The 14,884-nt window shown below is 42.2% G+C and overlaps 1 protein-coding gene across 12 annotated transcripts in view; it reads left to right on the forward strand.

Moving 5' to 3' along the window:
* Positions 1 to 13,493, forward strand: part of CELF2 (CUGBP Elav-like family member 2) — a 531,606-nt gene extending 518,113 nt beyond the window's left edge. For 11 of the 12 annotated variants that reach the window (XM_082449744.1, XM_082449743.1, XM_082449746.1 and 8 more), the window contains 3 exons: positions 2,476 to 2,619; positions 5,772 to 5,943; positions 7,321 to 13,493. In XM_082449744.1, coding sequence (XP_082305870.1) covers positions 2,476 to 2,619; positions 5,772 to 5,899 — 272 coding nt within the window. In that variant the 3' untranslated portion in view covers positions 5,900 to 5,943; positions 7,321 to 13,493. Of the gene's footprint in view, positions 1 to 2,475; positions 2,620 to 5,771 lie in introns of all 12 variants that reach the window. The other variant, XM_082449740.1, reaches the window with a different exon arrangement.
* Positions 13,494 to 14,884: the final 1,391 nt, after the last annotated feature.

Consider the following 14,884-nt stretch of genomic DNA (forward strand, 5'->3'; position numbering starts at 1 on the left):
AAAGAAATGGTTTTAATATTTTCCCCAGCTAAATCTTCTGAAGGGTTATGGCACCCCTACAGATCTAAATTCAGGCAAGCTGACCATGTATCCTGCCATTCCTAAATATCCTCTGAGCTCTTTCACACCCTTCCCATCTCCCTCTGTTTGCAGGAGGCATGTCACACACACAGAATTAGGTAGAGCCTCCAGATCCCAACTGGCGGTCTGATACAGACACCCCCAGTGCTTTCTGCTACATCAGGTGCCCTATGAGAAATCGGAACATGAACACCCAGCCAACTGGGACCAATGATACAACTGAACGAGCTCTAGCAAGTTAGTCACGTATACTAGAGGTCTGAGGAACGTGTGGTTGGTCAGCAGGTTTTTACTGAAGGGAGACGGAAGGAAGATACCTAGGTTGAACCCTCAAAAAATTGTTTCTTTACCCTTGGTGTCTATGGCAGTAGCCTCCTTCACTGAATATTAAGAGGTTTTCCATACCAAGTCACCTTTTTCTCATTTTAGTGTTAATGACTTTGGCAGTTTGCAAAATCCAAGTACTCCCTGGTGATGAGGAAAAAGACAGCCTCCTTGGGTTTACCTTCTTCCCGTTTTCTTAGTCCCCTGTCTGGCCTGGATACGTTCAGAATGCACTGCATTTGAGAAGGCCAGGAGTATCCAGGCATAGCCAGTGATCTGTCATAGTGCATTAAAATTGCATTTTCCCCCCAGGCTTCAGGAGGTGAGATGACTTCACAATTCCGATTGGGCCCCATTAATCCTCATTTGTGCATTTGGACCTTCTATTTAGAAGGCATATCCAGTCTGGGCAGTACCAGATCTGCCTGATAGACAAACTGCAGGGGACACACACATGCGTAGTGGCCCTCAGAACACCCACCTCCAGTGTTGTGGTTTTGCATCTACTTATATTAAGTTTTGACTTTTTAAGAGTTTTTTTTTTTTTAAACAAAGAAACATCTGGGGACCTAACCCTGTAATTGTGCCCCTTTAAATACAAACTGTGTCTCTTGCACTGGAACATGGCCATGCCCCTGGAAATTGTGAGCAATACAGAAAATTAAAGTGGCCATGTTAACACTTAAATAAGAAAGAAATGCTTCATCTCTGTGGCTTCAGGAATTTGCCTCAAGATTTCCTTGTGAAAAGTCCCATTCATTAGAATACTTTTTTCTTTTATGATTGTTTGTGTGTGTGGCAAGAAACTTGGTTTGACTTTTCTTTGCAAAGATGTTTATCCCTTTTATTTTTACAAAGTTCTTTCTACCCCAGTTCTCTTTCTCTTTGGCCCATACAAACAGACACTCTCCCCCCAGCCCCTGGGAACCCAGGGCACCTTGTCCCCTGGGGCTTCCCAGTGGAGCAGGCAGTCCTGGTTCCTCTCCTGTGAAAGTCAGTCAAGGTCCCGGGAACTTCGCCAGTTTTATGAGCTCCCTTCCCTCCCAGACACCATGCCCAGAACATCCTAGAGGCATCCAGCCCTGAGGCCTCCCCAGAACCATCTGGGGAAGGATCTGCAACTCCCCCAAGCACCCTCTGACCTGGAAAGCATTCTCGCCTGTGACATATTAGAAGGTGATTACCTGCTGTAATCATTGGGATTCCCTCCTTTCTGCTTCCTTTAAGCTGCGGCTAGTTCTTCTGCAGGTGGCTGGAGAGATGGGAGAATGAAATGGAAAGGAACTTAAGAGGGCTCTCCTGTCCGGTGTAGCTAAGATCGCCCCTACTCTGTCCTTGTTCCTTGTATTTCTGGAAGTGATGGTGAAGAGCGAAGAACCAGGCTTCGCTTAGTCTCTGACCAGCTTGTGCACCTCAGGCGCTCAATTTGCAAGGCTAATTCCCAGTGGTGTAATTCTGAGCACAGTTGTGAAACTCTAGCACCTACTTTTTCCTGCCTTGACTCATTGCCAGTCATTTCTAAGAAAGATGATTATTAGACTGTGTGTTAAGAGATCTGCCAAATCAGAACTGGATGGATAATTAGGTAAATGATTGAGAAATCCAAGCAGCATTACTGCTACATTCATTACTTCTAAATTGCTGCAATTTGCTTAGAATACACAGGACACTGCATCCAAGAGAGAATATATACTATGTACTATAAAACATGGCCACGTGGGGAAAACCCACGCCTGCATTCTCCTGCCCCACTCTACCCCTCGTCTGCTGCCTTCACGCCCAGGAAGACTGAAGATACGGGCTCACGCGCAGTAAGCAAATGTGACCCACAGATTATCGATGAAAAGGAAGCCATTCTTAACTGGTGTCTCTTTGGAAGTCAGGAAAATGTGAAGGACGACTCCTGTCCTAAAAGACATACCAGCACTGGACTTGTAGCCATCTCTTTCCGTATGAGAGAAAGCCACGTGCTTAGCCCATCTGTTGTTAAAGCATTCCTAAGAAGAGGCTTTGGGAATTAAGAAGTGCAGAATACCTTACTCTGATTTTTTTTTTTTTTTCCCTCTTTAGGTCCAGAGGGTGCAAACCTCTTTATTTACCACCTTCCACAGGAGTTTGGAGACCAGGACATCCTGCAGATGTTCATGCCTTTTGGAAATGTTATCTCTGCTAAAGTCTTCATTGACAAACAGACCAATCTGAGCAAGTGCTTTGGTATGCAAAAGAAACCCAGCTAGAATATACAGTGCACTGCCAGTAAGGAGTCATGGGAAGGAAAATATAATGGCCAGTATTTGAGATGCCAGGATAGGGCCTTCAGTGTGTGTGGCGGTCCCAGGCTGTCTGGATCCATGTAAGCAGACTGGGCCAAGTCATCTCATCAAAAAGAGAGAAAAGACCTGGGAAAAAGGAAAGATCTGGGAAATTAAATGTCCATATAGTAGGTAATGCTCTATACTGTACTCAAGGGTCTTACTACCTATAACTAATCCCCTTTCATTGTTGACCAGCAGCAGTCTCTTCGGGCCCCCCAGTTTGAACCACAGGCTTCACCGGATGGAAGTAATTTACAGACCGTAGTGTAGTTGAGACTCCTGATACAGGATGCCACTGCAGACACTTTGCCGCAAACTCCACACCCTTCCAGGTCCACTGGGACTCAGACCCTGTGGGTGTAGGCAGCACACTGTATTGGGGGCTTATTGTTCAGCATCTGGATGTACATAAAAACACACTAATCAACGCGCACTCCTTCACAGTAGGGGTGTGCTCAGGCCACGCCCAACATTGCAGCTCCGCGAGCCCAGGGGACGGACGGTGGCTGGTTTAGCTCATGGTGACATGAAGTGCTGCGGTGTGCTGGGATGCTGGGATCTGCAGTGGCTGCCTGAGTGGGTGGAGAGCACGGGAGATGCAGGTGTTCTCAGAACACTGGACATCCCAGCTCCTCGGTGGCCCGAGCTGTCACGGTCTCCTTCGTCAGGCAGCCCGGACTCTGGCTCCCTGGGCCGTTTTTGCTCCCTGAGAGAGTATGGCAGGCTCACTGCATGCCCTAGTGTTTTACAGAGGAGGAGAACATTCATTAAATCTAGTTCTTGTTTTATTTTTTGAACCCTTGTGTTCCCCAAAGTAGTTTAGAGGCTAGAATGTTCAGAGTATATATTTCTCACTTGGCAAGTTCTGGCCCAGTTTGAGATGTAACATTTGCTTTAATCACTCCTCCGATTTAATGACTCACATTGGTCATAGGTGCTAAGAGTAGCACAAAACAAAACAAAGTAGAACAGATGTGGGCAGAGGAGAACAAATAGAAGTGTGCACGGTGAAAAGGAAAGCATCCAAGGACAGGTGAGGACGGCTCTTGCAGAGGCACAAACTCTGACTTGGCGCTCAGCTGACCGGCGATGGGCGGCCAGTCTAAGGAGAGTGCTCTGGCTTCCGAAACTCCACTCGCGTAACGTCCTTCTGATTTCTGTGCTGTCACCCAGGAAGGTCTGAAGCCTCTGTTGTTGGGGGAATTAGCGTGTCAGCCATTTCAAGTCACTATTTTTATCCAAATGGAAAGGCTGTTAGCCTGAACCCATTACAGGTATATAAACGCCCTTGTAATGGTTCATGAGAGAGTGAAATGGAAAGTAAGTTGTTATATAGGGTGTGTGCACGTCTCAGTAAGAGCTCCCCATTGGGAGCTTCCCTGAACAAGGCTTCGAGCCAGACATTTACAGTCCTCATCGCTAAACAATGTCCGGAGCTTATTTGGAGATTAGAAAAAGGATTGTAGTTCATGGTTTGATTTTGAGAAAATATTTACTGTCTTGAAAAGAGATTATATCAGCCCCCAAACTACTTAACCACTGTGTTCATAATAATGCATCAGACAACTGTATTTAGTGTTATGCACTATGTTTTCAGTTTTTATTAAAAAGCTGTAACATCCCATACGTAGGTGTCTCGGTCAGACAGCCTAACTTCTTGGGGTCCCAGGTTTGCTAGTCATAACGTGGTACCCCATTCTTCATCCTAAGCTCTTGGCCAGGTTTTGTTATCCACTTTGCCCTTGACCCATTTCCATTCTTCAATCATCTTGCTACCTCTGGATAAGACCTAGGAGGAAAGGAGAAAATCAGCAAAAATCTTAGATTCAAGATCACATTTATTGGGAATTTAAATTTAATAAAAATTTAAACCACCATTTTGCATGCAGGCAGCCTATGAGAAACTATTCTGCTTATACTGTATGCCTATTTTTATCAGCTGAGAACTCTGCTAAAGGTATATTTATGTCCCTTTCTTCCTCCTCTAATTTGTAAAGGAATGTTCTCCTTGGCTTTATACTTTAATAGTAGATAGATGGAGAACTTGGTATAAGACCTTCTGAACAGTGGATGGTCAGAGCTGAAATCCAATCAGTATAACTTCCTTTCAACAACAAAAGTAAGTAGGGACAATACTTTTGCACTAGCGTTAACTAAAGAAACTTTTGCATGTAACCCCCACCCCCAGTGCTGAAACAAAACTATGTGGTCAGAATTCTGTTTCTGGGTTTTGGCAGAGCCTGGGTGGTCGTCAGAAGCGTCTGAGTGTTGGCACAGAGAAAGGTGGTGGGAAGTATGTCAGGATGGCTGTGAAGCCCTGAGCTGTTTAGACTGTTTATTCTCCAGGACAGCTGGGGATACAAGGTAGCAATTTCCATTCCGCTGAATTCACTGGAGCTTTGAAAATGGAAGTCGAGATAAGGAGAACGGCACAGCATTTCCCCTGGGCCCCTTGGTTCCTCTCAGTAACAGCTCCAAGTGGTAAAAATCAAGTAGAAATTATTCGAGTTAACTCACCAACTGACCCCGTCCTGTATACATGGAGAATTGGAATGGAAACAGTCAGGTTCTTGGGCAGCATACCGGTTATCCAGCCCTTCCCTTAATTATCCTGCTTTTAAACCTCGCCTGGTTGGGGCATGTGAGCCTCTGGGGGCCCTTGGAGACCTAGAATATTTATACCACTGCTTCTAGGAGCAGCACTTACTGACGTACTGGAGGCTCTTTCAGGATTCTAAGGGACTTGAAACACAAACAGGTTTGACTGAAATCAGTAAACAGACTAAATTGACTCAATGTTTGAGATTTTAGCTTTAGGAGGAGGGGTTTTGTTCTCCTGATAGCAAGTTACCGGTCCAGCCAGCTTCTCCACTGCTTCTCAGTGGATGTTCCCAGTGTTGCCCCTAAAACGTGACCTGCAGTCCGTGAACTGAGTAGAGCTGACCCGAGGCCGCAGGCTGGGCACGTGTCACTTAGCATCTGCAGCCACGCTCCTTTGCTCCCCTGCCTCTCCGTCTTGATTCCCGCCCTCCTTCCGCTTGTGTCTTCCAGGTTTTGTTAGCTACGACAATCCCGTGTCTGCGCAAGCTGCTATCCAGGCTATGAATGGCTTTCAGATTGGCATGAAACGCTTGAAGGTCCAGCTGAAGCGCTCCAAAAACGACAGCAAACCTTACTGATCCTAACCCCAGAGGCTCCCTGCTCTTATTTTAGCTTTCTTAGGGTAAGTCCCACGAGCCAGCCTGGGCTCAACAGGAAAGGCAGAGGAGGACCACATTGCCAACTTTTACCAAGAGAGACGGTTATTTTTACAATAAGGCCTCCATTACCCCCTCCCGGCCCCCTACCCAGTTCGCCATAAACTCGGCTACCTTGTTTCTATCGAGTAAACTCCTCCTCCACTTGTGCCACTGTATTCTCCTTTGTTTTGCAATTTGAATCTCCTTTTACCTTTTTTGTTTTTTGTTTTTTGCTTTTTTAAAGAAAAACACATACACAATAAATGACATCTTAAGAACTTAAAAGGCAAACAAAGGCTAACGTGCAATTCTAACTCTGAGACCCACCCCCCTCTCCCCCTCCCCCACCCCGTGCCCCAGAGCACTGCCTGGAGAATTCGCCCCTCCTGCCCGCGCCCACCCCGCAGAGGGGCGCCAGCTGTTCATAGAGGGTAAGGCGGTGGCCTAGCGCGAGAGAAAAGCCAGGAGAAGCACTTAAAAACAATACAAAATGTCTTTCCACTACATTTGGTTTGTTTTAATAAGTAGGATTTTATTTTAGGGTTCAAAGAAACATGACATTTATTGGTCAGATTATTACACTGGTTGTCTATTTTGTTATTGTTTTATTTTAGTTTTTAGAAAGGATTAATGTAAAAAAAGATTTAGAGATCTGTTTCTTAAAGCTACAGGGTTTAAAAATTAAAAATGAGTGAAAATACTTGATGTTTCTTGAAAGATAAATTTAATAATAAATAAGTAATACATAAATACTACATAAAAAGAAAGCCACAGGCCTGTAAATTTTATTTGTAAAAAAAGCATTTCTATTTTTGTACAAAATTTTTACTGCCTCAGAAATAATGGAAGTTATTTATTGCCTATTGTTAACTTATTGGGTACCTAAAGAGCAGCTCTCTGTGCTAGCCAGATCCTTCTGAAGTAGTCTCTAGAGGAATCGTTCTAGGAATGGGCTTTTTTTCACCGTTGAACCCTAGGCCTCAAGTCCATGCTTTATCCTCTCGGTGTCTGTATCTGTCTGATGATTTTGTTCGTAACTGCCATTATCTAGTTTACAGTTCAGTCGTCTGACTTTCCCCATCTGTTACATTCGTTGAAACTGGACCCTCTCCCCCCCATCCCTTGCCAGCCCCTCACCCCAAAACACCCAGAATCCATCCCCTCTCCCTCTCCGGATGGATTCTCTTGGGTTCCTTTGTGCTGTGGATAAAGAGCGTAAGAAATGCAAATTACGTGGATGGCTCGTAGACTCCCTAATGACCTAAGATTTGCATTAGTTTTTCTCCTGCACCCTGAAGAGTGATTTTGTTGCTGCTGCGTAGATTCTGTGTAACTTTTTACTCTCCCTGTTTTCTCCCTAGACATCTTCATGCCCGTTAGTTCACCGTTTGCCTAGCATGTCCCTGTGGCGTCTCAAAAAAAAGTTTCATCGTCCCGTCATTGTTTCTGATGTCTTTCTGACCTCACATCATATTTGGTTCTCCTACTGACCTTTGATCTAGTTTGACCTTTGAAATTTGCATGTGACCTCATCTAGCTATGAATTCTGGGAAGTCAATGTGAAAAACATTGCTGCATTCATGCAAGACTGAAATTTATTATTACACAAATTAATAATAGGAAAAAACCTGTGGCAAAAATGTTTCTTTTTTTTTTTTTTTCTTTTCATAAAACAGACTTGAAAGTATTATACAGGGATTGGCATTCTTCCCGGTCACTGGTAACAATAGCAATATGTGTCCAGGGACACAGAATGTTGGTTTCTAACAGACTACTTCCAAAAACAGTTTGAGAAAAAAACTGTCTGATTTTAAGTCTCTAGAGGTCTGTAATAGTTTTTACATTTTTCAGGCAGTGTAAAGTTTTTTGATAAGGCCATTTTAGGTGGCTCACTTTCTCATTAAGATATATATATAGAACCACTTTTTGTAGATTAGTATAAGAAAAATATTTACCCTGTTTTGGGGCAAATGCTACCTATTTGTGTCACCTTTTGCTGAACTGACTCACAGTTAGACAATCCATGGTTTAATGCACATGAAATTACCTATATTTTATACTGTTTCAATGTACAGGAGAAAGGTTACTGTAAACTGTGTTACGTTGGTGCTTCTGTGAATTAAGTTGTGGTTTCATCATGAGTCTTATGGTCTTAATGTTCTTTGTTGATAAGACAAGTTTAGAATTGGTTTACTTAAAACAAAAAAGAATTCCAAAAAAAAGTTGTTTGCTTACAAAAAATTTCACGTGAGGGAAAAAAGAAAACCTATTCCAGAGTAAGTTTTGTGTTGGCTTGTAAAGCATTGATGTCATTTTTTTTTTTTTTTGTGGACTATTTAGATGTGTTTGTGTTCAGCAAAATGTGATTTTTTTTTTCTTTTCAAGAAAAAAAGTGAAAATATATAGTGCCAAATTCCAAAGGTACTTCCTTCCTAGAGCTTCAGTGTGTTTCTTGTGAGAAGTAATTTGATAACATGGGTATTTTATTATGTGTTTTGTATAAATCCCTAATATTTAAAAAACAAAAAACAACAAAAAAAAGAGGTTAAAAAGTTTGTTAACTTGCTATCCTGTGGTCTTGTTGCCTGAAATTGTTATTGTTTGTTATTTCTCTATGATGTTTTTTGTAAGACATTGTATAAGTGCCCATGTCTCACTTTTTTAACCACTCTGCACATCAATGCTGTGACGGCAACCTCACAATGTATTTTCTTCATGATATATGGAAACCTCTAAGGTGAGAAAGTTTTGAACTTTTAACCCTTTCTACCCAGCACTATCTGGAATGTTAACTTTTTATGCTGTCATCATTTTCGTTTGTTTTGGGGTGTTTCTAATTTGGATTTTTTTTCTGCATATATCTTTGAGTTGTTTCTGTCTTTACTACTATTATCCTTTGGTTGAGAGCCAAAAGGAAGGAAAAAAATACACTTTAAAAAAGAGTTTACTGGATAAACCTTCTGAGGGGAACAGTAGCTAGTCAAGCACCTAAATAAACCTTAAATTCAATATGCTTTTGAGATCAGGTTAGCGGTATGTTCCAGTTTAGAATAATTTCATATACCTTCCAGTTAAACGGCTTTGTGATGATGGGGTAGTCTTTTGAGGGATTTTTGGTTTTGTTTCTTACATATTCCCAAATTAATGTTTCTTATCAGCCATTGTGCAGTGGATACCTCTGAATAAGCAAGGTGTCTGGAGTTAGAAGTTGACAGTCCTTTTCCCTGCCTTTTTGTTTCTTTTGAATTGAATGCATCTAAAGGGGACTGACCATCAAAGGCAAACTCAGTTCTTCATCACAGTTACTGACCAAATACCTAGCACCCGTTCCTGCTGCCACTTTCTAAAGCGCCATATTTCTTTGACATTCACTTCATGTGAGCAGGTCTCTTGCTGTCCTGACAGACAAACCCCAAAGTCATCCCCACAGTCCCAAAACAAACACACTCCTGCCTTTCTGGAAGCTTCTTTGTCTCTCTAATGGAGTTCAGAAACTGCTGGCTCCATTTCCTTCCTTCTTTTCCCGCTCACCACCCTGTTTGGTTTAATACTGTGTGTGGATGCGATAGCCCTGGGATGGAAAGGACTAGCCTCTAATGATGCAAAAAAAAAAAAAAAAAAAAAGTCTCCTTCTTACAGCACACGCACTTACAATGAAGTGATCTGCATTATCCTCACACGTGTTTACTACTGCTGGGGCCTTCCTTCATCCTTCGAGGGCTATTTTGTACTTCCTGCAGCAAGCAGCTGAATAACAGAGGTCATCGCACTTGTCTGTCTCTCGTGTAGATGATAATATGGTGGTACACAGATACGTCCATAAGAACATAAGACAACACCATTTGAACTTCCTAGACTGTCTCATTCAGAACCTCTTATCAAGTATACATAAATCTTCTTAAACCATTTTTTCCCATTTCTTCACTGAAGCCAGAAGCGCTCCAGTGCCCTCCTCCCGCTGCCTGCATCTCCCCCAGAGGGGCTGAATGCACTTGACAAGAGGCTCAGGGTGGGCACTTAGAGCTGAGTGTTTATTCTGCAGGCAACCAAGACTGTACTGTTACAGGGACAGTCCTTTTTTTTGGGGGGGGGGGGGGGCATGTTTCATTGCTAAAAAGATAACCCTCCTCAAAGACAAGTTGTCCTTTTCTTCACTTTCTCTTTTAATATCAAAAGGAAAAAGCTGCAAGGGTGCGAAGGGCCTGTGCCAGAAGAAAAAACAAACACACAGGGAAACTGCTTTTTTTAAAATCAAGTGTAGACAATAGTCATTTTTAAACTAAATTAGAGAATTGCGATCAAATGGCAGTCCTCAAAGGCGTAACAAGTTCATCTTTCTTTCACCATAGGGGTTATAGTTCTTTGGCTTGTGCTACTCTGGACTCATTTTACTGTTTCTGTTTTTATTATCTTAAGTGCTAATTAACAAGAAGAAATAAAATTTTAAAAAAACCTGTAGTTTCATTACCTTTTTGAATAATGTCATACAAAAAAAATGTATTTGTGTTTTTTTGTGCTGTGAGAATTGTTGTTTGTAGATTAATAATATCATTTTGTTTAGAATTACAAAATAGTTTTTAAATATTGTCTGAGAAAAGCCAAAGTTAATGCAACCTAGTGGAAAACTGTAAGACCATTTGAGTATTGTTTCTGTTTTATTGATGCATTTGGATTTTGTTGTTTGATGGAATTTGAGCCAAAAAAAAATACGCAGGCTTTCCTATTTCTACAACTGATTGTACTTATGCATTTTGTACCAGTGGAACTTTTTATACTGGAGATTAAAAAAAAAATGGAAATTTTTGTGGCTTACTCTAGTGGGCCCCCTGACAATGACTGATTTCAAGTTTGATTTCTGGTTGATAGAAAGAAAGTTGCTTTTCTTTTGAGAATTAAAAACTTTGGCTTGATTTCTTTTTTCCCTTTGCTTATATCTAGCATTAGAATTTTGTCTTAAAATACAGCGGTAAGTTTCACTTTTTATTCTGTATTGTGCAGTTACACAATAAGGTAATTAGATTTAGAAGTACTCAGTCACTTTAAGTGGATAAATGTATTAGTTAAAACTTTAGGGGTTTGCTTTTTTGCTGTTTAGATCAAAGTTTTTTCTGATTCTTCTGTCCTCATTGTGAACATAACCGTGTAGTTGAAACAGTCAAACTTATTTTTGTAACGTATGTTATTGTGTGATGCAGTTTTTTGCTTCTGTCTCCAATATTAAACCATTTTCCTAATACTTGTTTCTCTCTCTGAGTGTTGTATTGTTGGTAGTCATTATATGTTGGTGATACATCTACACACCTCACTGTTTCACGTATGTTTTTTTTCTATATGTCGTGTAATAAGATACAGTCGATTCCACCTAAGTGAATATCTGATTTGGGGAAGGGGGAAACTACACACCAGCCGCCTCTAATTTATGTACAACAGCCTATTTTAACCACTGCTTCCAGGATTTATACTTATTTCTGTGGTCCACCTACAGAGTTGGATTTGCCAAGACCTTATCCGGTCTTCTCACCACACTGGTATAGTTCACTTTCTCTCTGCCCCTCTCTCCCCTTCCCTTGGGTATATGTATGCAGTTCTTAACATTCATTAAAAATGGCTCTGCTTTGCTGCATAACCTTCAGAAGAGAAGCAGCAGAGCTGGGGTTTCTTCTGCCTACCCATGAGTCCAAAGGCATATCATTCATTACCATCAAACTCTTCTCAGAAACCAGTCACATTTTTTAAAAGAAAGAGGTGAGCTCTCAAGGGAAGAAAAAATAAACTTACTTACCTGGTGAATAGATGTGAAAGGCGTTAAATTTAAATCTATGCGTTGCTATCAATCAATAGATATGTATAGAAAAGTAATTTAAATTATTTATTTTTAGAGCTAACTGAATCCAGGAGCAGCTTTAATTATTAAAACTAATGGAAGAGAAAAGAAATACTTGCAAGGGCTCAAATGGAAGCTCTACTCAGTCCGGTGGGATGGGAGGGGGAAGAGGTAAAGTTTCTCATGCCCAAGTCTCCATAATATATCATCCATTTCCCAATGAAAGCCAGGAAGGCCATATGCACCCACACACTCCTTCCTGAATGAGTGCACATTTTGTAAAAAGCCTTGTCCCCCACGGTCGCCCCAACCCCAGCTAGCAAAGAGAGAAGTAGAGAAGAAAACCATTCCTTGTAGCCCTCGAGAGCTGACGCCGCAGGCCCTCCTCCCTCTTCCGCCCGTCTCTTGTGCTCAGGAATCTGACTGCTCCAAGTGCTCTTACAAGATTCCACTGACGTCTGCTCCCTGTCTCATCTCTGCCTCCAACTCTCCAGACGCACAAGCTCTGCCCAACTCAGGCCACGCGGCACCGGCAGCCTTCCTCTGGCCGCCAATGAGATTTTCCCTGCAGGTGCTCAGGCTCCTCACCCTCCGGTTCGGCAGCCCCTCTGACCCCTAGACTGTCTTTCCCAGTCGGCTCAACAACAGAGGGGCCGGGTGAGGCGGAGGGAAGGAGGCTCTTTCCCCCATAGGCCGAACACCTCAGTGAAGTAACTTCCACCAGCTCTAAACCTGCACAGATGAGAGCTGACTTCCTGCCAATACTTCTGCTTTAAATCTCATCAGAGCCTTCATCAGTTTGCCTCTGAAAACCCACTGCTTACATTAGTGGGAAAAGACGGCTATGGGTGTGATTTCTTTTTCTTTCTTGTTATGTTATTATTTGGGGGGGGGGTGGAGGGTGTGAGGGAGGGGAGAAGAGGGTAAAGAGGGTGATCAATTCTTTCCAAGATGCAAGTGTTTACTTTTTAAATATTTAAGTCATATAAGTATATAGGTCCACCATTTGACCAAGGCAAAATACTCATGCTAAGCAAAAGAAGGGAAAGACAAAGCCAGATTTTTTTGTTGTTTTGGAAAAACAACACAATAATTCTCCAAAGAAGGGGACAAAAATGCTAGTTCCCTTAAGCACTTAAGGCTGTAAAGTTTGTCCCTGCCTAAATTCACACTTACCCTTTTGATTCTGTAAAACACCACTGCAGTGTCAGCAAGGTGTATCTGCTTGCCATACAGGGACTACCTTGGGAAATGACAGACCTGTCAACGTTTACCTTGCTGATGGAAGCCACATATCTGCACAGCCCACAGCAGTTACGAGCAATCTCGGGCTGGCACTCTTAGCTGGCAGGCTAGGAAACACAGTGAACATTAATGTACTGTGAATCGTTCCTGATAAGTGAATAAAAACATTGTGACCAAACAATCAGCTTATTCACTTATCAGGAATCGACTGTTCTGCTAATTCGCTGTTTTTGTTTTTCATCTCTGTTGTAGTTCACTATTTCTGCTGTGTTCTGTTTTCTCCTCTCATGCTTGGGCAAAATCACTGGGAATATTATCTTCATGTGACCATGAAACGTTTATATCGAGTGAAAATGATATCTTAACAAAATCTATGCACTTGCTATCAGGAACACAATACTGGATGTGTCTTATATATATTGAACTATATAGTACTCGATTTCTTAAATAAAGCTTAAGAAAGGATTCTTGTGTGTAAAGTTAATGTGATTATTTTTCAAAGCAGTGTTTCTAAGGAGTATTTTTGTTCTTTTCTGTCTTGAGTGATACAGGTTATTTTTCATTAAAATTATGATCACTGGCTTTATGACTTAATATTCAATAAATTGACTTTGGAAACAAAATGGAGTGGGGGGAAGTTCTTCCTGGTGCATTTTAGCAAGAGTCATCTGGAAAATCATGCCCTTACTGGTGGCCCTGGCAAATCTCTACCCAGGCGCTGAGGGCAGCAGAAGAGAGCAGTCGCTTCGCCGCCAAAAGACACCTGGAAAGCGTCCAGAATCTGCCCTAACCTAGAAAACCCAACTGCCTTTCTAAATGTGATCGATCTCTTTAGGCTCAGAAGAAAGGGGATGAAAAAGAAAGGCAGATCCAAGAATAATGCTGGTCTGCACCGAAGTTTTTCCAAAATGAGATGACACTAGAACCATACCCTGCTGGAGAGCAATGGCGGGTCTATTCAGGACTGCAAAATGAGAGAAAGCAAGAGAAGGGGTTTGATCACTCAGGATGAGAAGGGTAAAATTTCAAAGCTATAGAGGAGAGACATCCTGTAACGGTTGCAAAGCTTATATGGGAGGCCTGCTGCTTGGTCCTTTGAAGGAATATTTTTGAAATTTCTCCTGCAGGCCATAAGTCTGAACAGAATGGCATTTCCTGTTGGATTTTTTTGCTTTGAGGTTTTATGTTAGATTTGTTTTTCTTGCTTGATGTTTGATTTGAAGAAAAAGTCGTAAACTTCTACTTGCAAAATGGCACAGGCATCCTAATCCTTTATAAAACAAATCTTAGTCATCCCTGATAGCGAGGGACAGAGAGAGACGGTTAATGAAAATCCCCAGATAATCCAAAATTCTTCGTCCAGTCTCTGCCTCCTCCCACCCCAAACCTCCTACTCATATATTTGTCAGCAAACCAAAAACTTCTAGTGAAAGTGAGAGATCAGAGAAATAACCAAGGGTAGCAAAATGAAAGGGTCGAGATAGACGTGCTTACTGGAGCCCATGCAGTTTGAGGTTGGAGTAGAGGTTCTGTTTTTTAAAAAAGGTTAAAACCACTGGTGTACATGAACTGGGCTTGGGTGCTGAAGAGTTGGTGGCCTTACCTTGAGCATCAGTCACACTGCTAGAAAGAATCCTCTCTGTGAAAAAGGACACATCTGAGGCAATAATGGGAAGAAGAGCTCTGAGCCTCAGGGAACAAAGGATGAACACCAACATATTCCGCTCTCAGGTCTGCAGCCCCGATTCCATCGTCCCCCACTCTGGAACTCACCAGCCAGGAGCTGCGTGCTCGGAGACCAGCTCAGAGCCACAGCTTGAGGGGATGAGGGGCTGTCAGGCGGGAGCTGCTTTAGG

The sequence above is a fragment of the Balaenoptera physalus genome, assembly GCF_965194825.1.
Source record: "Balaenoptera physalus genome assembly, chromosome: 2".
In the NCBI taxonomy this organism is placed as follows: domain Eukaryota; kingdom Metazoa; phylum Chordata; class Mammalia; order Artiodactyla; family Balaenopteridae; genus Balaenoptera; species Balaenoptera physalus.